At 41.9% G+C, this 24362-nt stretch overlaps 1 protein-coding gene across 7 annotated transcripts in view; it reads right to left on the bottom strand.

Annotated features, from left to right (window-relative positions):
* PLEKHM3 (pleckstrin homology domain containing M3) overlaps nucleotides 1-24362 on the bottom strand; it is a 223753-nt gene that overhangs the window by 144884 nt on the left and 54507 nt on the right. For all 7 annotated transcript variants that reach the window (XM_063645025.1, XM_055290390.2, XM_055290391.2 and 4 more), the window contains exon 3: nucleotides 13805-14740. In XM_063645025.1, the coding sequence (XP_063501095.1) occupies nucleotides 13805-14740 (936 nt within the window). The remainder of the gene's footprint in view (nucleotides 1-13804; nucleotides 14741-24362) is intronic.

A 24362-nucleotide genomic window follows, 5' to 3' on the forward strand; every position in this document is an offset into this window, starting at 1 on the left:
GTGCCGGGATGGAGAGGGTGTTTTTGAGAAAGTAACATTTATGCTAGTGGCCTGAAGAATGAGCTGGGGGTCGTGCTGGGGATGGCAATACTCTGAGGAGGCAACTGCACATGCAAAGGCTCTAAGGTGGGTGAGCAGAAAGTGGTGCATCTGAGGAACAGAAGAAAGCCAGTGTGGCTGGAACAGTGTGTAAGGGAGAAAGTGGCAAGAAGGCCAGAGTTGAAACTGAGGAGGTGGGCAGGGTCATTAAGGATGCTGGTCTTCATTCCAAAAGAAGTGGGAAGGCACTGAAGAATTGTAAAGAGAAGACTACCAGGGGTCAATCTGAATTTTAATAAGATCACACTTGCTGCAGTTGAGACAAGATTTAGAAAAAGTCAGAACGAAAGCAGGAAAACTGGTTAGAAGGCCACTATAGTCATCTTAGTGAAAGATGACCCAGCTGCAGCAAATAAAGTGAGGGAGGTAAAGGAGATCTCAAAACTCAAACACCAACTATGTTTACCAAGTATAAAATAAAAATGAGGCATGACATTAGGATGTATCAAAAAGGAAGCTGGAATGTAGGTAAAGAATTCGGGCTAACTCCTTCCTTTCTTTATACTCGCCACCAGGTAGACCCTGTTAGAACATCACTAACGTTTCCAGAATGTAAGGAAAACATGGAAACCTGGAGATGTTTCAGCAGATTGATACCCCAATGGCTAACATATTGAACATATGTAGAAGAAATAGTTAAAGGAAATGTGCCTATATAAACTAGAGAAAACTGAAGTATGGGTTGATTCATTCACTAAGAACATCCTGGCCGGGCATGGTGGCTCAGGCCTATAATCCCAGCAGTTTGGGAGGCCGAGGCCGGCAGATCACCTGAGGTCAGGAGTTTGAGATCAGCCTGGCCAATATGGTGAAACCCCGTCTTTACTAAAAATACAAAAATTAGCCGGGCGTGGTGGCACATACCTGTAGTCCCAGCTACTCAGGAGGCTGAGGCAGGAGAATCACTTGAACCCAGGAGGCGGAGGTTGCAGTGAGCTGAGATCACACCATTGCACTCCAGCCTGGGTGACAGAGTGAGACTCCATCTCAAAAAAAAAAAAAAAAAAGGAGCATCCTATGTGCTAAACCATTGTTTCTCAAACTTTGTAAGCACTCAAATCAATAGGAAAGCTTGTTAAAAAATCCCAGAGATTCTGATTTCAACAGGTCTCGGGAAGGGTCCAGTCATCCCTACCCAAATCACACTCATGATTCTAATGTAAATAATACTCAAATCACACTTTGAGAGATCCTGGGGTAGACACACTGGTGCTGGGGCCCTGCCCTCACAAAAGTACAACGCAAAGTCATAGGCCCATGACAGGAGGCCACAAGAGTGGAGGGAGGGAGGCTGCAAAGGAGAAATGTTCGATTATATCTGGAGCATTAGAATTAGGGGTGGAGGGGAAGGCGGTCAATAAAGTCTTGCAAAAAAGTCTTTAGGGGTGCAAAAGATTTTTCACACCCAGAAGTCTTCAATAAAGTACAATGCAGAACCATAACCAACATGGTCAAACATCAGCTGTCCTCCTGATCTCACTACTTTTCAGGCTTGCTCCATTTTTCACCTGAAAAAAGGGAGGGAGTTTCACACTCTTTGGTTTTTTATTACTGTAATTTAATTAAAACTTTTTTATGTTAACATACTTCAAGGTACAAAGATGGATAGGCATACATACAGGCATCTATCCTACTGCAAAATTAACCTGTACTTTACCCCCACACCTCAATTTCTGGGACTGTGTGTGGTCCAAGTTTGCTGAATGTACAAATGATTAGATGAAAATATTAATGCAAGAAATAAGTTGGTACTGCTATATTACTAGATTTCCTTACCTAGTGGATATATTTTAAAATGGCAAGTTTTTCACTTAAGTATGTTTCTGTCTTTAGGGAGTATAATAGATTTTAGAAAATCTCTCAAGTAGCTTTTATTCTTAGGTCCATGAAAAGCTTAGTTTTTCAAGGAGCTTAGCTAGAAATTAAGGAGACTCTTAACCTACCCAAGTCTATCTTAAAACTGTACCTACACCAGTTTCTCTCCCAGTGAAAGGTCAGTAAATAAAAACTTTGAAGTCAATGTGGAATCCAATGGTACATTAACACTCTCTTTAGAAGTTACGCCGGAAATGAACACACGATGAGAACAATGTTAACCAAAAAGGAAGCTACAAAAAGGGACAAGAACTTTCCAGACCAAAGTATAGCAACAAAGACTAGGAGAAATGAACGGCTTAAAAAAAAAAAAAAACGACAGCACAGCTATGGCCTATGAAGTTCAGGAAGGTCCATCAAAAGATCTATATCTTCTGAAATTCAAAATGATTTTATTCTTCTGAAACATATCAAAGACCAACATGTGACTTCTATGATGAGAATACCAGGAATAAATCAAAAAAGCAAATTTATATCCTATAAAATCAAAGGGCCTACTTATATAAAGTGATCAAATCTCTTTGAATTTTAGGATATGAAATAGTTTAAAACACAAATTATATAACATTCTTCTTCCATAGACTTGCATTACTACTTTAGTATGTATTCATATTCCTCTTATACATTTATTTTTATTTAAAATTATTTCCTGGCCTAGAAACTTAGACTGCAAAAAGTAAAGTAATTTATTTAATGATAGACATCAGAGCCAGGAAAAGAATTTCTATGTCCTGTCTCTTTAGTCAATTGATATTTCTACTAGTTTAAGTTCTCTTCCCCAGAGGAAAAAGGTATTACTTATTAAATAAGGTTTAAACGAAGGACCACATTAATCTCATTTTCTCTAACCCTCTATAGACATTCAAAGGATCACAAAATGAGAGATAAAAGGAACCACACAGAGCAAAGTCGGTCCCTCTAAAATATGCCAGACAGAGGTGGAAGAGTTGGAAGGAAAGTCTAAGACCTTTGAGTTCAACTGTGTGTTATAATTACTTATTTATTTGCCTGGCTTCCAGTTTTCAAATTCTGTAAGGACACAAAATGAGATTGATTGCCTTGTTCACTCGGCAGAAAGCATAGTGCTTAGCACATAGTAAGGCTTCCATAAACATTTGCAGAAAGGCTGAATGAATAAATCTCTATCTTGCAGATGAGAAAATTCTAGATCAGACAAGTTAAATGACTTGTCTTGAGGTCAAAATTCCAGGCCTCTTGCCATTCTACTCATTTTCACCCATAGCCATGAAGTTTTCTTAAATAAGAAAAAGTACAATTCACTCTGGATATTTTTGTTACCTTGGCCCAACAGGATTACACATAGTAACGCTCTTTTCTCCTCTAAGTGACAGCCTTCAAATATGAGGGGATAATACTTGTGTCTTCCCTATTCTAGGTTACATTGATTTGCATGCTATGGTTTTTAGTTCCTTCACTATCACACATCAATAGATGTGGATGAGTATTTTTTTTTTTTTTTTTTTTTTTTGAGGCAGAGTCTCGCTCTGTCACCCAGGCTGGAGTGCAGTGGCGCAATCTTGGCTCACTGCAACCTCTGCCTCCTGGGTTCAAGAGGTTCTCCTACCTCAGTCTCCTGAGTAGCTGGGACTACAGGTGCCTGCCATCATGCCTGGCTTATTTTTTTTATGTCTAGTAGAGACGGGGTTTCACCATGTTGGCCAGGCTGGTCTCGATCTCCTGACCTCGTGATCCACCGGCCTAGGCCTCCCAAAGTGCTGGGATTACAGGCATGAGCCACCCCACACTCAGCCTAGGACATGTATTCTTAAAGAACAGCAATACATAACTGAAGTTTCCAGATATGGTCTGGCCAGGGCAGAGTGCAGCGAGAATATTACCTCTTCTTTCTGGATCTGTTTTGTAAAAGCTTTTCTTTTCTTTCTTTTTTTTTTTTTTTAGACAGGATCTCACTCTGTCACCCAGGCTGAAGTGCAGTGTCATGATCATAGCTCACTGAAGCCTAGAACTCCTGGGCTCAAACAATCCTTTTACCTCAGTCTCCTGCACAGCTGGGACAACAGACATCAGCCACCAGTCTGGGCTATTTTTTTTTTTTTTTTTTTTTTTTTGTGGAGACAGGGTCTTGCTATGTTGCTCAGGCTGGTCTCAAACTCCTGGCCTCAGGCAATCCTCCCACTTCAGCCTCCCAAAGTGCTGAGATTATTGTCGTGAGCTACTGCACCAGTCTTGCAAATGGTTTTCATGTAGCCATAGCAACACAAATGCTGGCTTCACAGCTGCCTCATTTGTATGCCCACAAGGGCTGCTGTTAGCTCAGGTTTTCTCTACCTTCTATCTTTGTGGTTAATTTTCTGAATATAAATAGAGGACTATTTCTTCCTACTAAATCTCATCTTGTTGGTTTTGATCCATCCTCTAGCTTACGTTTCAGAATCTCAATTCTATCATTCAACATATTAGCTCTCCAAACTAGTTTTGTGATAGCTGCAAATTTGATAAGTATGCCTATGGTATCTTTACCCAGGTAATTATAGTTGTAAGTGAGCAAATACCATTAGGTTGGTGCAAAAGTTATCGTGGCTTTTGCCATTAAAAGTAAGGGCAAGAACCGCAATTACTTTTGCACAAACCTAATAATAACAGCTAGCCTCATAGGACACTCACTGTGTGCCAGGCAGCGTTCTAAGTCCTTTAACTCAATTTATTCTCACTACAAACTAATAAAGCAGATGTGATTATTTTCTTACATCTGATGAAACAGTGGAGGTACAGAGAGTTTAAGTAGTTTACCTAGGGTTGTACAGCTCGTGAGTAGAACTGGAAACCCAAGCAGTCTGGCTCCAGAATCCTTGCTCTTAATTACTAAATTATTCTGCTTCTCATTATTATTGTGTACCTTTACTGACAAACTTCCAGACTGAGAGGGAACCATTAGACAACAATCCTTGAGTAAAACTGCGAATTATTCACAAAACAATGCACATACTACAATCTCTGATAACCCAAGTTAACAGAGATTGTAGCATGTGCATTATTTTGAGGGCTTTGCCAAATGCTTTCCTGAACACTAAGTGCTATATAGCACAGACCTGACCTACTTATCTAGTATTCCTCAATTTCTTTTGTGTGCCCTCAGGCTATAAAGTCCTGGGAGTTACAGACCACAACTACACTTCCTCTTGTATCTCCCAGAGCACCTACTACATCATGAACACACGACAGGAAGTTTTATCTTTGATAGATGGTAGCAAAAGCCAAGGAGATTTTCCCTGAGTCAAATTCTGTGGGAACTAAGGACAAAGTTTAAAGTGGGGTTGGGGTAGGGGGCCACTTTAGCTCTTTAGCTTTCAAATTCTCTAGTACAGATTCCCTGACATGAGCAGAGACAGGGATGTAATGGTCTCCAAGCCACTGGCCATGATGGCTTGACCCTTGGTCACCCTATCCCATTCTTCAGCTCACCCCCTTCAAGACCTCCATAGCCTTGGGAGGCTGGGTGTTTCTAAAAGTATTTGAAGGGCACAACCTGCACCTCATTCTCATTTGCATATCCCAAGGTGCCTGTCAGAGTGGGTGTAGCACACAAAGAGGGGTTTGAAAACTCCCAACTAAAACTTCACCTAAGGATTTTACTATAAGCAACCCCTCCACGGTTATATTCAAAGTTGGAAAAATAAAATTTAGCCCTTTATCGCACACAAATACCTAGGGATTTCTTCTCTGGGAGACAACAATCCAAAACACTCAATAAGAAAATGACTTAGACAATACAACATAAGAAGGCAACAATACGCTAAACATTTCTCATGTATCCAAGCTGTTTGTATGTTTGGGGAAGCGGCATATCTGAGTTTTCCTTCATTGTCTTTTCCTCCCCCAATTAGCTACATACCTATTCCCTAACTCTAATAAATCTTCACCTTATTACTTCTAAGTGGGAGGCAAATTTGAAAAAAGTAGTAAAGATAATAATTGGAGATAACAAGGAAAGTCAATTTCCTTATTTCCACCTCTCAGTTCCTTAGAAGATCTGGCTCTTTGGCTACTAAAGGATCCCCCAATTTTTCACATGGGAATGAAAACAGATTTTGGCTACCTTAGAACTTCTTGTTTTTCAAGAGCATAATACACAACGACCCTTCTGGGCACTTAGAAACCAACAGATCTTTCTTTACCTAGACTCACATTCGTAAGAAGTTCCCAAATTCGATTTCTCTTTTTCTTAAGAATTGCTATTCTACATAATTTACCCAGAAGCCAATAAGTAACTAACTAGGTCCACCCCAGAAATACTGCTTACTTCCAGACTGGCAGCCATTTAATGAGTAATTAACCACCCCATACTTTCTATCAAGGATGCTTGTATTGCTAGGGTAAAGGTATCCTTTATGTCTAAATGATGCCATAAAACAGGCCTTTGCCAGAAATACGCCCTCATTTATCATATGAAATGCCATGTGGCATTAGCAAGGTCGATAATGTTTGTTTAATATATTTTGCTTTCATAGGAGTTTGAAATGATTTGTTTTTGCAGCTGTAACAGAGTTAAATTAGGGATTTAGCTTCAGCTTAGCTAGTTGAGCATATATAACTAGGAGCTATTAATTATCTGCCTAGAATCCTTTGGTCATCTTCCCACAACTTACAGCATCCTTGGAGGACTAAGTTACACCAAAAGCAGTCAGATTTTATCCTCGAGTAATTAATCTTGGCTTCTTGGTTACTAAGGGGAGGCTAAAAATTTGGGTTTTTATTTCTTATTCCACAACTCCCCCCACTAAGCATATAAATGTTATTAGTACATAGATTTTTTTCTAAAGTTGAGCAAGGAATTTAAGACAAAACCTTAGTGCAAAGGCTAGTTTCAGACATCCATTCCCACAAATAAAAAACTAAAAAGCACAACTTTTCTGGCCTTAAAGCACCAATAATCAGCCCCCTTCTCTTTTTCTTTCTTCTCATACTGCTGTTCAGGCTTAAACAGAGTACGGGGAGAGGAAGTTAGCTACAAAGATAAACTCATCAAAAGCCTGTCCTACAATTCTAATTGCCCTCTACCTGTTTGTGAACGTTAGCTGGGAGCAACCGCTGAAAAGCTTTGGGGGAAAAAAGCAGGGAGGAAAATAAGGCAGGGGAGAGAAGAGAAGAGGGGAAAGAGGGGGTGGGGTGGGGAAAGAAAAACTAGAGTGCAATTCAAACAAAAATGAAACTCTCTCTCTCTCTCTCTCTCTCAAACACACAAAGGGAGGAAAATGCCCCCCCACCCCCCACCCCGGGTCCTAACAACATACTTCTTTATCAGAGGTTCATTGTCAATCAATTAGCCCAGGCAGCAGGGGTCTGTCGGGGGGGGGGGGCACCCAGGGAAACAATGGACAGCCCTGTTGTATTACTATTTAATCACTTTTGCTAAATAAATAGAGCAGCCCCGAGGTGCTGTCATGTCAAGGGAATTTATAACAAAAAAAACTTCATTTTTCATTGGTCATTACTTTTTTCCCTTCAGGACAAGAGAGGGTTATTACTGTAGCCTTAAGTTCCATCTTTGTGTTTCTTGCCTTTGATTCCCACTCAGACCCTGCCACTTTCTGGCACTAATTTGTCAGGCTGAACAAAGAGGGGATTTGTACCTCCTGTAAGGTCTCAATTAGGAATGGCTTCTGCTGTATTATGTGCCATTCAGAGAAGACACAATGCCGGTAATTACAGGAATTTGCACTAAATGGCTGAAGAATTCACAGCAAAACTTCTCCCCACCACCTCTTGGTTTTACCCCTCCCAAGGGTTGGAGGGAAAAAAAGGAAAGCAAAAAAGCTCTTAATGCCAGAGAGATGTAATTACCAACAGCAGTCCCACGAGGTTAAACAGCAGCCAAGGAGTAAAACCATAAAATCTGACACAGTGAAAATGGTGTAGGGGATCCCCCAGGCTCACTGTTTTTCTTGCTGTCTTTGCTGTTAACATGTTCAAATTCAGTTCAGAATTGGGAACATTGCCCTACAGTGGGCCATCCAATTTCATCTCCAGATTACAAAACAGTCATACAAGGAACACTTCCAAAGGTGAGCTTTGCATCTCTTGTCACACTAAGAAACAAGTCCTTGGGCCCTTTTATTATAGTACTCAATTGCTAGGTTTCTTGATTGCTAGGAAATTATAAGAAAAATATCTGTGTGTGCTAGTGCCAAGAAAACCATGTATCTATTAAATGCAAATAGGTAGGTACAAATGTCAAATTCCTAAAGAAAACAGAGCTGCTTAGGAGGAATAAGTTCTAGTGTTCAATAGCACTGTAGGATGACTATAGCTAACAATAATATGTAGTTTCAAATACCTAGAAGGGAGATACTGAATGTTCCCAACACAAAGAAATGATAAATGTTTGAGATGATGGATATGCTAATTACCCTGACCTGATCACTATACATAGTATTGCAATATCACTATGTACCCCATAAAGATGTATATTGTGTCAATTAAAACTTTTTTTAACTAAAAAAAAAAACTGAGCTATTGCCTTAATCTAATTTATATGGCATTTTGTGAATAACCTAATTTACAATCACATACAGGTACGTACTTCATAAATATTTTAATAAGCTGTATAGTCATTTGTTTTAGCATTAATACTATAACACCACAGATTCCCCATTGCCAAACACAATTTTAAACCTCAACCAGTAATTTCACTGAAGAAGCATGCCTCATTTGCTGCTACAGAGGTGTCCCTGAAAAGCTGTACCACCAAATTAACTGTTCCTAAATGCCATTCCTACCATGTGCTTCCCTGCTCAAGAACCTTCTGTGACTTCAGGGTCAAACATTAAATGTAATCTGAACTGTTTATTTTTATAGGTCAAAGATGACTGAAAATCTGCAATTTCACATAGTTCTACCTGGCACCATCTCTGAGAGTTCTCTAACCCAGTGCATGGGCCTCACATCTGTAGCAATTGTCACAGCTGCCTTTTGACATTCACTGATGTGATTATTTGATTCATGTCTTCCCTAGTGGACTGCAAATTTCATGAAGGCAAGGACCATGTCTGCTTTCCTCCAGCACTGACCCATCTAGGTGCATCCAAGTTTCTGGGCACACAATAAATGACAGAATGAATGAAACAACTAAGTTTTCAAATTTCAAGAAGTAGAACTAGCAAGTGTAAGGGTCCTAGAGGTAGGCATGATAATAGTAGGTTCCAGGAACAGCAAGAAGACCACTATGAGGCTAGGCGCAGTGGCTTACGCCTGTCATCTCAGCACTTTGGGAGGCCGAGTGGGGCGGGGGGTGGGGGTGGTGGGGGGGGGGGGTGGATCATGAGGTCAGGAGTTCGAGACCAGCCTGACCAACATGGCGAAACCCCGTCTCTACTAAAAATACAAAAATTAGCCGGGCATGGTGGCGCACGCCTGTAATCCCAGCTACAAGGAAGGATGAGGCAGGAGAATCACTTGAACCCGGGAGGCGGAGGTTGCAGTGAGCCGAGATCATAACTCTGCACTCCAGCCTGGGCGACAGGGCGAGACTCCCTCTCAAAAAAAAAAAAAAAAGAGGAAGCCATGGAACAGTCACACATAATCAGATACAACTATCAAAAATCAAGTACACATTTAAGAAATATACCGTTATGTATCAGCATATATTTTTAAAACCATAACCTCAGGCATTTTTGGATAACCATGGTCCATTTTTTTCTGCAGGGGCTGTTTAAGTTTTAAAGAAGGATATAGAAAATTCTTCACTTACAGAAAGAATTTAATGAAATAAGGCCAATTGCACTATTTTATAGATTTAAAAGCCAACATTTGTGTCTCCCCTGAATAGCAAGTAAATGACATCATAATAAAGAGCTACTTCATACAATCTTCCACTTTTAAAATTTATTCATCCAAACTATTTAAAGGGGGAAGAACTAAGTAGACATAAAAACTTATAAAGGGGCATGCTAAAACCATGAAATACAGTGAATTAGCCTCTCCTTAAAATAATACATAAAGCCAAAACTCATCAAAAACAATGTGCTGAAGTTTTTGGCATTTTGGAAGATCAACATGCTATGCCACCAGCTTTTTCACTGAAGGTGTGTTTTTATGAGGATGCAAAGTTAGGAGACATAGGTACAAAAGGAAGAAGCAGCTGGTTTAGATTAACTGTGTTTGTGAGAAACACAGATCAATTTTTAACGTTCCATCTGCTATAATAATCTCTGATATAATGAACAGTCTCCCAGGTAATTTAAAAAACATTCAGAAGTTTGCTTAACAGGTTTTGGCCTTTTTCTTTTGAGACTCTGCCCCCTACAGGAGATCAGGAAATAAAGTATTCTTACCTAGAAAACCAGAGATCAGCCTGGCGCAGGCGGTGGCTCACGCCTGTAATCCCAGCATTTTGGGAGGCCGAGGCGGGCGGATCACCTGAGGTCGGGAGTTCGAGACCAGCCTGACCAACATGGAGAAACCCCCATCTCTACTAAAAGTACAAAATTAGCTAGGCATGGTGGTGCATGCCTGTAATCCCAGCTACTTGGGAGGCTGAGGCAGGAGAATCGCTTGAACCCAGGAGGCGGAGGTTTCAGTGAGCCGAGATCATGTCATTGCACTCCAACCTGGGCAACGAGAGCGAAACTCTAACTCAAAAAAAAAAAAAAAAAGAAAAAGAAAAAAGAAAGAAAACCAGAGTTCAAGTGCTGATATGAAAAACAACCTGGTAAACCACAAGTATCACAAAGCAACTGAATGCAGCAGTTTCTGAGGGAAGAAAGGGCATATAAATGGAACAGCTTTTCTTTCTTTTCTTTTCTTTTTTTTGGGAATGTGCCACACTATACAAATTAAGACGGACTTCTCCCTGTCCCAAATTAGAAACCTGTCTCTCTCTCTGCCCCATTTATTAGAACTCCGAACCAAAGCACAAAGTTAAAAGTCAAGCAGTGCAAATGAATTTTAGACTGCCTTCCTCCCCCGATTCCGTACTACTACCCTTACCCAACCTATCCTCCACAAGCCAAATTTAGTGAGCACAAAATTTAGACAGCAAAGGGAAGCATCCTATCATATGGAACCTAACTAAGGCAGCTGCCAGAAATTCCTATTCCTGCCCATTATATAATAATACGTTTCCTGTTCTTTTCCACTCAGCTTCCTTCTCCCTCTTTTGCTCATTTTTCTTTTTTTTCCTGATTTCATTTCTCCAGCTGCCGGATGCGAATGAGCTTGCTGAATGGCACCTTCTTACCTACATTTCTCCTTCCTCTTGAGTGTCAGGAATGCTACGAATGCAGTGCAGAGCATGGGCAGTGCACACTCCATCAGAAGGCGCACCTCTGAGAGGGAGGTGAATTAGGCAATACCTCTTGTGAAATACCTGAGGCTTTTCTTCCCTCTTTTACTAGAAAGTTTCTTGATTCAGCTACTCCAATCTCCACATCTTGAGAACTAAGCTGAGCTGTTCTTCCTTACTCCAATAACACAACAGATTTGCTGACCACGTCTGTAATCTAAAGCTACGGAAGTGTACCATAATTCCAGGATGTCCAGAGTAAGCACTTAGTAAATTATTATTGAATGCCTGAACTTAAAAATATATGTACTAGTATAAGACACTGAAATGCAGTAATTTCTATTTTTTAAAAAAACTGCTAAAACTAGTATCTCATTTCAAAATCATTTTCCAAAAGTATCTGGGTGACTTAACACAGGTCTTTCATACTTACAGATACATATATATAAACTAGTAGAGCTTTTTTTTTTTTTTTTTTTTTGAGACGGAGTCTCGCTCTGTCACCCAGGCTGGAGTGCAGTGGTGCAATCTCAGCTCACTGAAACCTCCGCCTCCCGGGTTCAAGCGATTCTCCTGCTCAGCCTCCCGAGTAGCTGGGATTACAGGCGCCCACCACCACATCCGGCTAATTTTGTATTTTTAGTAGAGACGGGGTTTCACCATATTGGCCAGGCTGGTCTCGAACTCCCAACCTCAGGTGATCCGCCCGCCTCGGCCTCCCAAAGTGCTGAGATTACAGGTGTGAGCCCAGTCTAGTAGAGCTTCTTAACTGGCTCAGTGTTTCTGGTCTCTCCGATCCCACTCTGCAAGTTTCTGGTCCACAATCACTGAGGCCCTTGAGTCAAAGCAAGGATGATTCACTCAGTCCTCACTTTGGGTAATTTATTTTCCATAGAAAAGACTAGCATCATAACTAACCTACGTTCAAAACATGGGTTTTCAATGGCCACCTTTATTTGGCTTTTTTCAATGCAGGAGCAAGGACAAATTTTTAAATGTGGTTTTGGCTGGTGGTGAGCTTCTTGATCATTTTTAAACAACATCTTAAATCTAATAGACTTGAATTAAAACCTTTCAAGTCAGGTTTCCATTTAAAGCCATTCTTATGGTAAATTTAATGTCACAAACTGTGGGGTTTAATGAAAGGAAAATAATTTTATTTAGTTTATAATAGATATCTAGATCGGGTTCAGTGAGGTTTTAAAACCTTTTTTTTTTTTTTTTTTGAGATGGAGTGTCGCTCTGTTGCCCAGGCTGGGGTACAGTGGTGCAATCTCAGTCTTGACTCACTGCAACCTCTGCCTCCTGGGTTCAAGCGATTCTCCTGCCTCAGCCTCCTGAGTAGCTGGGATTACAAGCACCCACCACCAAGCCTGACGAATTTTTGCACTTTTAGTAGAGATGGGGTTTCACTATGTTGGCCAGGCTGGTCTTGAACTCCTGACCTCAAGTAATCCACCTGCCTTGGCCTCCCGAAGTGCTGGGATTTCAGGTGTGAGCCACTGTACCTGGCATAATTTTGTTTTTTTGGTAATTTTACTGTTTTAGGAAAGGTGGAAAGAATGGGGAGTAGAGGAAAGATGCAGTAACAAGCTTTTACAAAATAAGATTGTTGACCTCAAACTCCACTTTGCATCTCATCCTTACATAGCAGTTCCAGAAGGCCCGGGCTTCCCCATGATGGGCATAAGCCCATAGTGACTCAGTGGTCATCTGCTGAATCATCATTTATTCTGCTTTTAGCCACCCCCATATTTTCTGTCAAGACTGATTTTCTAGATTTCACCTTAAGAGGATTTGACAAGGTCAAGATCAATGACAGTTACTGACTGTGGCCCTTTTCTTTGCCTAAGGAGTTTTAGTAGTCAGCTTTAGACTTGAATGTTTCTTTTTTTCTTTTTTTTTTTTTTTGGAGACAGAGTCTTGCTCTGTCGCCCAGGCTGGAGTACAGTGGCGCAATCTCGGCTCACTGCAAGCTCCGCCTCCCGGGTTCACGCCATTCTCCTGCCTCAGCCTCTCCGAGTAGCTGGGACTACAGGCGCCTGCCACCAGGCCCGGCTAATTTTTTGTATTTTTAGTAGAGACGGAGTTTCACCGTGGTCTCGATCTCCTGACCTCGTGATCCGCCCGCCTCGGCCTCCCAAAGTGCTGGGATTACAAGCGTGAGCCACCGCGCCCGGCCTGAATGTTTCTTATGAGACAATTTGTGACATCCATGTTCACAGTGACCTTTATTCAAGAAAGCAGAGGGAATGGAATCACAGCCGATTCAGGGAAGCCTAAATTCTAGTCTGGTTAGGCTTTAGCCAAATCATTTTGATTCAACGGGATATATCATAGCTGCTTCTATTTACTTCAACAGCATGGGATAAAGATGGTCGTCCTTATGTTTTAATATAGTAATTTAATATAGGATGTTTTAATACAGTAAGCTTCTCAAGGAGAGATGCCTTTTATAAACAGGATGTAGCTGTGACTAGCCTATTAAGGGGATTTTTAAAGTGAATTCTAATTGTGGGGTTCAGGATTGTTCTTTAATGAGCTATAGGCTGAAAATCTGCTTCATACCTGCACATTTGAAACTCTGAGCAGTGAGTCCTCGTTCCAAAGACAAAGTCGTCAAAATGCTCAGGAAGCTGGTAGTCACAGATTGGCGTTTGTTCTTCCTGAGTTCATGCCCACCCATTTGATCCTTGGGTTTGTTCCTCAGTGTGACTTGCAGGTTTTGCTCTGAACTCCTCGCCACATTGGCAGCTATCTTCAGAGCCTCCATCCATTCCTGAGCCCTCTGTCGGGTCTCAGCTCGGAGGCGAAGGACATCCTGGGGGAAAATGACTTGAAAGCAAGAGTCGCAGCCGTCCAGGTTGTCCATCTGGACAGCCAGACACACGTCCACGTTGTAGCTCAACAGTGGATCCTCGTCTAGCTTGCCAGGCTGAAAAGCCATAAGGTAAGCCCTGCTCAGCACAAATGTAAATGCCTTCCAGTTGTTTTGGACAGTCAGCCTGTAGAGAGTCCCTGATTTGAGGATGTTTTGGTACTGTTTGGAGCTATCCAGGACAGGGGACGGTGGCAGCAGCCCACTGGTTTTCTTCTGGAAACAATGATTCTGTGTATAGTCATCATGATGGCCGAGCCCTGGCGAGACTGTCAGCTCGTTCTGCCGCCCCATGTAACCAGGCACAGCAGCATGCACGACTTCCCAAAGCTTCTGCCCCCAGTCCAAAGCCTCCCATGGTGACTCTGCCTTTAGCTGTAGCTGAGTGTTGTCATACAAAACAGTATCCACCATCCTGGCCTCCAGGTTGCCTAAAACAGATATGCTCTGGAAGTGTGAAAGCTGGTACGTGGCATAGAGGTTTTGATTCCCACTGCTGTCGAGGCTGTAGAAGTATAAGTTGTAAGGTGAAAGTTCTGCATAACAGCTTTGCCAGTAACTGTCATGGTCCTTTCTAATCTCCAGGTAACCCTTCTTTAGAATGTTTGGGAATGTCTGCTTGTGTTCTAAAAGAAAAAGAGAGAGGCAAAGTATTGATTAGAATTAGTTATAAGAAGGCAGGCACAAGAAACCACACAGATCAGGGACTGACAGTCTTCTGGTTCAAATTAAACAAAATAAAAGTAGTAGAATCCCACGATGGTACCTAACTGGCAAGAAATAGCTGAGGAAATCTTGAGTCTAAAAACTGTAACTAGGAGGCTGGGTGTGGTGGCACACACTTCTAATCCCAGCATTTTGGGAGGCCAAGGTGGGAGGGATTGCTTGAGCCCAGGAGTTCAAGACCAACCTAGGCAACATAGTGAGAGCCCGTCTCTATAAAAAATTAAAAAATTAGCTGGGCATGGTGGCACATGCCTGTAGCCCTAGCTACTCAGGAGGCTGAGGTAGGAGGATCACTTCAGCCTGGAGGTTGGGGCTGCAGTGAGCCGTAATCATGCCACTGTACTCCAGCCTGAGTGACACAGCGAGACTCTGTCTTAAAAATAAAACAAAAATAAAAACTAGAACTAGGGTGGAATCACGTGTACAAGAATAAGTATGGGGCATGGAACGTGCAACATCAATGGAGCGTGCAACATCAATGTGAGATGCAGAGGTCTGTGTGGAAAACAGAAATACTGGAACAACTGTGACTAGCTATGCCTTGTGAATCTAGGAACCAATCACGCTTTGCCAGGGTTCCATGTTTTCTAGGTAACAGTCTATTAGGTTGGTGCAAAAGTAATTGCGATTTTTACCATTACTTTTAATGGTAAAAAATGCAATTACTTTTGCACCAACCTAACAGTACCAAATACACAAGAGAGAACGTGCCTTCTGCCACTGGACCTAACTCCCTGCTAATACTTTTCTCTCTCCTCAGGTTGGTAAAGCGAGGAAGGGTCAATGAATAGGAGAGAGCATAAAATGTGCTGCTCACAAACTCTCATTTCTCAGATACCTTCAGCAGCCCTCAGGGCCAGTTCATGGGCCTTCTGTCTAGTAACCAGAGATCCAAGCTTGACTCGACTAGCTCACTTTTTAGGTCTCTGCTTAGATGGCAGTTTTCTCTCTGAACCTGACTGTGCTTATGCTGTCCCCTGAGCTTGCAATGCTCCTTCCAAAGGCTTCAATCAGCAACTGCACACTTACCTTCTTTCAGAGAGTCTGTCCTGATTCCCCCAACCTCGCCTACACACATGCATGCATGCCTGAGTCAGTATCAGGTATCACTACTAAATTATTCTTCTATCATGGGCTCTTAGTTCAGGCTATATTATAATAGCTTATTTACATGTCTGAACAAATAAATAAGTCTTAAATTTTTTTTAAGGCTGCCTTTCCTGCTGGACAATCAGTTCCACTACGGGCAAGGTGGAACTAAAATCTCTCTTTTCATTCTTATACCACAGCACATTGAACATTGCCTTGTACATAGTGGGTGCTTAATAAGTATTTGTTGAATTAGAAATAAGGTACTAGCACAATGCTCAGCACGTGGTAGGTATAATTCACCTCCTATCTTCTTTTCTCCCTTCCCCTCTGTTTTACAAGTCATGCCATCCGTAATCAATGATTAGCTGCAATATATACTAGTTTAGTACTTAATAAAAGGGGACTATCACTTGAGAGATTTCCTGACATTCTTATCAGACATGAAAATGACATCCAGCCAGGCGCAGTGGCTCACGCCTGTAATCCCAGCAGTTTGGGAAGCCGAGGCGGGTCGATCACCTGAGGTCAGAAGTTCGAGACCAGCCTGGCCAACATGGCGAAACCCATCTCTATTAAAAATACAAAAATTAGCTGGGTGTGGTGGCATGCGCCTGTAATCGCAGCTACTCGGGAGGCTGAGGCAGGAGAATCACTTGAACCCAGGAGGCGGAGGTTGCAGTGAGCCGAGATCATACCATTGCACTCCAGCCTGGGTAACAAGCGTGAAACTCCGTCTCAGAAAAAAATAAATAAATAAAAAAGAAAGAAAGAAAATGACATCCATGTGAAGGATGTCAATCATCTCCTCCCTGGTAGAGACTTTAATTTCTGAAATGTTTCTCAATCTCTTTGCCAACACACATTGGAGACAGTCATAAACTAATTGAGTCATTCCCTAAAAAAGATAAATCATACTGCCAAAGGGTATGATTTCTGCTTTTGGCTAAAGATTTCTGCTTTTGGCTGAAGAAAAAAAGAGTAATACAGGTCTAGATCTTAAAATAGCAAACCAAAAGAGAAAAGGAGAGAAATGAGGCTGAGAAAAGCCAGTTTTACCTGCTTTACATCTCTGGTCCTGACATTCATTAGTATTTCTGTGGTAACTCAAAAGCCATTAATTTCTTGCAACCCACGCTAATCCCTTTGTAGAAAGAGATAATGGATGCCTATTTGCAGGTTATCTTTCTCTTCTGATAATGCAATAAGGGAGGCAGTGCTGTTAGCGACACTGCTGCCACCTCTCCTGATCTCATTTCCATCAAGCACTGATGATAGTTCAATCTTTTCCATAATAAGACTTAAAACTATGTGTCCCTCTATCCCCATCCCTACTGTGACCCAAAGGCTCAGATGAGTCCGCTGAGTAAAATAAAAACCACCTCTCCTGCTTTTAGCTAGGAATTTTCCTCCCCTCTTCTTATCTCCCTGTGAGCTTTTAATAACAGCTCCCAGGAATTAAGAATTCTACTTTAATTGGGCCCAAACCAGCAGCAAGCCTGGCTAAAACCTCACTTCTTTCTAACTATATGAGCTAGGGTGGCAGGTGCCAGCTTGGGTAGACTGAATGAGAAGACCTGTGAGGGAATCTTCAAGGTTCCCTCACCTTCTAGATGCAGAATAAGAAGAAAAAATGCACTGGGTTCCAACATTTTTTCCCACTCAATAAACAACATTTCCTATCTCTGTTCTCCCAACTCAGCTTCAGCCCTCTTTAAGTGGTACATTAAATTGAAACAGAAAATAAAAACTGTGAATCCTAGAATCCTAGGAAATGGCCTTTTATTTTTTGAAACAAGGTCTTACTCTGTCACCCAGACGGGAGTGCAATGGCATTATCATGACTCACTGCAGCCTTGACCTCCCAGGCTCAAGCAATCCTCTCACCTCAGCCTCCCAGCCAGCTGAGAATACAGGTACATGCCACCACACCTGGCTAATTTTTGTATATTTTTAATAGAGACAGGGTTTCACCATATTTCCCAGGCTGGAGAAATGGTGTATTCTTACAGGCTGCTGTTTGTCATGTAATTTTTTGAAAAATAAGAATCGGCGGGGCACCGTGGCTTACACCTGTAATCCCAGCACTTTGGGAGGCTGAGGCGGGCGGTTCACCTGAGGTCAGGAGTTTGAGACCAGCCTGGTCCGACATGGAGAAACCCCATCTCTACTAAAAATACAAAAATTAGTTAGGTGTGGTGGTATGCACCTGTAATCCCAGCTACTCGGGAGGCTGAGGCAGAAGAATCTCTTGAACCCAGGAGGCGGAGGTTGCAGTGAGCCAAGATTGTGCCACTGCACTCCAGCCTGAGCAATAGAGAGAGACTCCACCTCAAAAAAAAAAGAAAAAAAGAAAAGAAAAATAAGAAGAAAAATAGCAAAGGTGATCAGGAAGCTATTTTCTGGAGTATCCATTCCTCTCTGGAGGATCTGTTTATATCATACCTTATTAATTTATTGTGTGTGATATAAAAGTTATATATCTGATCATAAAGGGCTAGAGAACTACCATTTCTCTTTAATCTCCAACAATTCTTTCTACTGGATCTGAAGTTTATTTATTTGAGACAGGGTCTTGCACTGTCACCAAGACTGGAGTGCAGTGGCACAATCATAGCTCACTGCAGCCTTGAACTCCTACAGGTTCAAACAATTTTCCTGCCTCAGCCTCCTAAGCAGCTGGGAGTACAGGCGCACGTCATGATACCTGGCTTATTTTTTTATTTCTTTGTAGAAAAGGGGTCTTACTATGTTGCCCCAGCTGGTCTTGAACTCCTGGCTTCAAACAGTCCTCCCACTTTGGCCTCCCAAAGTGCTTGGATTATGGGTGTGAGCCACTGCACCCACACTAAAGTTTATTTTTAATATTTTTGCTACTGATAAATCAGAAGCTATGCATTTAAATCTAAGTTTTCATTAATTTACCATAGTTCACTTTTTGTTTCTCTGGGCCATATCATTTCAACTCATTTAATTAACCCCACATATATTCTTTTAAAGTATTCAATTTCATAAATAATAAAATCTCACAATGACTAATTTGATAAATGAATATCATATAATAATGAAGTGAAAGTGTTTGACTTCATAAATGAGTATCATCACAGATGAATACAGTTGACTCTTGAAAAGCATGGGTTTGAACTGTGCAGGTCTACTTATACCTGGATTTTCTTCTACCTCTGCCACCCCTGAGATAGGAAGACCAGCCCCTTCTCTTCCTCCTCAGCCTATTGAGCATGAAGATGAAGAAGATGAAGACTTTTATAACCTAATTCCACTTAATGAATAGTAAATATATTTCCTCATCCTTCTGATTATTTACTTATTTTATGGAGATGGCTATGGCCACCATGGTGTACCTGTCAGCCTGTTTGTGATTTATTTCCTTCCTTCCTTCCTTCCTTCCTTCCTTCCTTCCTTCCTTCCTTCCTTCCTCCCTCCCTCCCTCCCTTCCTCGCTCCCCCCTCACTCCGCCCCCCCTCTCGCTCTCTCCTTCCTTTTCTTTCTTTCTCAAGACGGGGTCTCACTCTGTCACCCAGGCTGGACAGCAGTGGTACAAACATAGCTCACTGCAGCTTTGAACTCTTGAGCTCAAGCAATCCTCCAAGATCAGTCTCCAGAGTGGCTGGGACTACAGGTATGCCCTACCACACCTGGTTCTTTTTTTATTTTTTGTAGAGACAGAGTCTTGCTATGTTGCCCAGGCTAGTCTCAAACTCCTGGCTTCAAGCAACCCTCCCACCTTGGCCTGCCAAAGTGCTGGGATCATAGGTGTGAGCCACTGTGCCCAGCATTGATTTTCTTTCTTTCTTTTTTTCTTTCTTTTTGTGAGATGAAGACTTGCTCTTGTCCCGCAGGCTGAAGTGTAATGGCATGATCTTGGCTCACTGCAACCTCCGCCTCCCCGGTTCAAGCAATTCTCCTGCCTCAGCCTCCTGAGTAGCTGGGATTAGAGGTGCCTGCCACCATGCCCGGCTAAGTTTTGTATTTTTAGTAGAGACGGGGTTTCACCATGTTGGCCAGGCTGGTGTCGAACTCCTGACCTCGTGATCTGCCTGCCTCGGCCTCCCAAAGTGCTGGGATTACAGGTATGAGCCACCGCGCCCAGCCTGATTTTCTTAATAATATTTTCTTTTCTCTGGCTTACTCTATTGTAAGAATACAGTATATAATACATATAACATACAAAATGTGTGTTAATTGACTGTTCATGTTATCAGTAAGGCTTCTGGTCAACAGTAGGCTATTAATAAAGTTTTTGGGGAGTCAAATATTAAACATGTATTTTTTTTTTTTTTTTTGGGACAGAGTCTCGCTCTGTCGCCCAGGCTGGAGTGCAGTGGCATGATCCTGGCTTACTGCCAGCTCCGCCTCCCGAGTTCACGCCATTCTCCTGCCTCAGCCTCCCGAGTAGCTGGGACTACAGGCGCCAGCCACCACGCCTGGCTAATTTTTTGTATTTTTAGTACTGACGGGGTTTTGCCATGTTAACCAGGATGGTCTCGATCTCCTGACCTCGTGATCTGCCTGCCTCGGCCTCCCAAAGTGCTGGGATTACAGGCGTGAGCCACCACACCCGGCCTAAACATGGATTTTTTTATGGCATGGGGGATTAGCACACCTAACCCAAGTCATTCAAGAGTCAACTGTAATATAACTTATTTTGCAAATGAGTAAATTATCTAATATCACAAATGATCCAGATAGGATCACTGACAGTATCACCATTTCCCCAAAGAAAACAGAGAAAGGTGAGCAAAACAAATCACTGTACCCATGAATTTCATACTGAAACCACAAGACAAATTCCTCATGAAAAAGAAAAAAAAAAAAAAGAACTATTTCTCCATTGCTTTCTACTGTGGCTAATACAAAGACTTAGTTCTGTTCCTCCTCAATGAAGATACCCTTTTCCTTCTCTTCCTCATCCTTACAATATCCAGTGCAGTGGTTTCAGGACAATAAATGCTACTTACTGAAGAGGAAGAAGGGAATTTTCGCTGTCATGCACCTGATTCACTTCTCTACTGCCAGCACACCAAAGAGTTCCTCTTTTGCCACTATTTCCTCTATCTGTTCTCAAAAAAGTTTCCATCCTCATGGCCGCCTTCATCAAGGTTGAGTCTTCCTCCTTCCTGGCCTCTTCACCCACTGTTGCCAGGCTAAACTCTCTGGGTATCTCACAGTCCCTCTCACATCCCTCCTCAGGCTAACACTCTTCACAGGTTTCTGGGTGCCACAAAGTAAAGTCCATACTCCTTAGCTTGGCCTTAAACATTTCATTATAGAAAGTTTCAAACACACTTGAAAAGCATGTAGAAGAGTAAGATGAATGCCAGGTACTCATTGTTCAGTTTTAAAAATCCCAATTTTCTGCCATTCTTCTTTCATCTCTCCTACGCTTCTCCAACTCTTGCTTTTTATTTGTTTTTCTTGCTGGTATGTTTGAAAGCAAATCACAGACATTTGTTTTATTTCACCTGTAAATATTTCAGGGTATATTTCTAGTCTAACAGATAAGATCTTTAAAATATATACGATACTTCTTTCACACCCAACAAAATTAATAATTCCTTATCTAATACCCAGTCTGCGTCTAATTTTCCCAGGTTGTCTCAAATATTTCTTTTTTTTTTGAGACGGAGTCTCGCTCTGTCACCCAGGCTTGAGTGCAATGGCGTGATCTCAGCTCACTGCAACCTCCACCTCCCAGGTTCAAGCAATTCTCCTGTCTCAGCCTCCCGAGTAGCTGGGATTACAGGCGTGTGCCACCACACCCGGCTAGTTTTTGTATTTTTAGTAGAGACAGGGTTTCACCATGTTGGTCAGGCTGGTCTCGAACTCCTGACCTCAGGTGATCCACCCACCTCGGCCTCCCAAAGTGCTGGGGTTACAGGCATGAGCCACTGCGCCCAGGCACATTTCTTTAATATAGATAGTTTGTTCGAATGAGTTCATATGTTGATTTCGTTGACATGTCTTTTAAGTCTTTTTAAATCTGTAACAGTTCTCTCTTCCTCCTTTTTTTCATGCCATGTATTTCTTGAAGAAGCTGGTTCATTTATCCTGTAGAATTTCCCACATTCTGGATTTGGCTGAGTGTATCTTCACAGAATTACTTCAATGTTCCTGTTTCCCATGTTTTCTGTCAACTGCTACTTGGACCTCAAGGTTCAGTGAGGTTTTTTGTGTTTTGGTTCTTGGTGGCTTTTTGGTTTTGTTTCTGTTTTGTTTTTGTAAGAATATATCACAGGTGGTTGTCCCACTTCTATGGATGTTAAGATAATTAGGGGGTTCAGAGTATAATAGCCTGACCCCTCCATCATAAATTTCCTCAGGAACCCCTCACACAGTGCTGCCACTCTTAACTCCACCATCTTTCCATCAGCTGACCAAATCACCATGTCCATGGCTCACCCCCTCCTGACCTTCATGCATTTTCTCCACAGTCCCCCACCTAGATCTTCCTTCGTCTCTGCTTGTCCAAGTTCTCCTCATACTTGAGGGCTAGGATAAAATCTCATCCATTCCTGAAGCCTTTCTTCATCCCTTCTAGTTGAAAACAACTGTCCTCCTCTGAACCCTCATGGCTCTATGTCTATACCATTATGACGACTCAGAGTCATTTTTGCCTTATATTTCAAATACTATTTCATGCTTATCAAATATTTATTAAATTTTATAATAAAAATTATTCCCCAAATCAGTAAGAAATGTAAAAGGAAAAAAATTCCCATTTCTGCACCCTAGCACCCACAAAATTCTCCTGCCCAGACTGTATAGTGTTTGCTATGAACCCTTTAGACATTTTAATAAATATATACAGATAAAGTAATTAGGTATGTTCACATATGTTAGCGTATATAATTATTGACTATTAATGTGCTTTCATTTTGGTTACTTTATAAAATTCTGCCTTTTTAAAAAATACCATGTTCTGGCCGGGCGCGGTGGCTCATGCCTGAGTACTTTGGGAAGCCAAGGTGGGCGGATCACAAGGTCAGGAGATCGAGACCACCCTGGCTAACATGGTGAAACCCCGTCTCTACTAAAAATACCAAAAAAATTAGCCGGGTGTGGTGGTGGGCGCCTGTAGTACCAGCTACTCGGGAGGCTGAGGCAGGAGAATGGCGTGAACCTGGGAGGTGGAGCCTGCAGTGAGCCGAGATTGGCCCACTGCACTCCAGCCTGGGCAACAGAGCAAGACTTTTTTTTTCCTCAAAAAAAAAAAAAAAATACTATGTTCCAGATCACAATAAATGAAATGTTTAGGTAACCTACTTTACCTTTCAGTCTGGGCTGCCTGAGTCAGAATAATGAATGAACCCACAGGAATAGGATTCTGAAGATCAGGCAATAGTTGGAATGAAAGACAAAGTGCAACATTTTAATGTTTTCAAAGAACTCAAAAGCCATGTGGTGCCAATATTCCAAATCAAAATTATCTAGGAAAATTTAAATGAAATACTTATTATAATAAGATTAATAAATGTGAAAAGAAGCCAGAGCAGAAAGTGGATGGAGTACTCATAAGACTGCAGTATAACACTCTGTCCTAGACAGGCTCACCCAGACTGCTTCTCTGTCAAAGTTTAGCAGATCTATGACACTTCTTTCACTGGATCATCTTTCTTTTCAGTTTCTCTACAGGCTATCCAGGCTATAGTAAGCTGAAAGGATAAATGATATTATCTGGAAGTCAGGAAACAGGGTTTACAACTGTTATATAGGCTCAAAGACAAGGAAGCAAAGCAATTTGACCCACATTTATGGAGCACCAACTACGTGCAAAGCAGGGCACTAAGCTTTGTTGCAGACATGAAGGTACAGAAGTTCTTAAGGTCCTTACAATTTGGTTGTGGTAAATTACTCGAATATAGACTTCCCCATCATTACAAATTTTTTTGTTTTTTTTTTTTGAGACAGGGTCTTGCTCTGTTGACCAAGCTGAAGTGCAGTGACATGATCATGGCTCATGGAAAGCATCAACCTCCCAGGCTCAAGGGATCCTTCCACCTCAGCCTCCTGAGTAGCTGGGACTACAGGCGTGTGTCAACCACGCCCAGCTAATTTTTTTTATTTTTTGTAGAGACAGGGCCTCGCTATGTTGCCCAGACTGGTCTCAAACTCCTGGGCTCAAGCAATCTTACTGCCTTGGCCTTCCAAAGTGTTGGAATTACAGGTGTGAGCCACTACACTCGCCCTCCATCAATATAATTGATTAGCTCAAGATAAAAGAAAAGAAGTATCACTTCAGAACAAAGATACTCCTTTGATTTGGCTTGTCTTCACTTATGGCCAATACCAATAATCTGTATTCAACTGCTACTTTCTCTTGCCGTTTAGGCCCCATTTCCAGCTTTCCAGACAGCATGCTACTTGGTTCAACCACACCTAATGGCTCTGGCCCAGGTTCTGCCAGCACTGCAC

The sequence above is a fragment of the Symphalangus syndactylus genome, chromosome 8, assembly GCF_028878055.3.
Source record: "Symphalangus syndactylus isolate Jambi chromosome 8, NHGRI_mSymSyn1-v2.1_pri, whole genome shotgun sequence".
Classification (NCBI taxonomy): Eukaryota; Metazoa; Chordata; class Mammalia; order Primates; family Hylobatidae; genus Symphalangus; species Symphalangus syndactylus.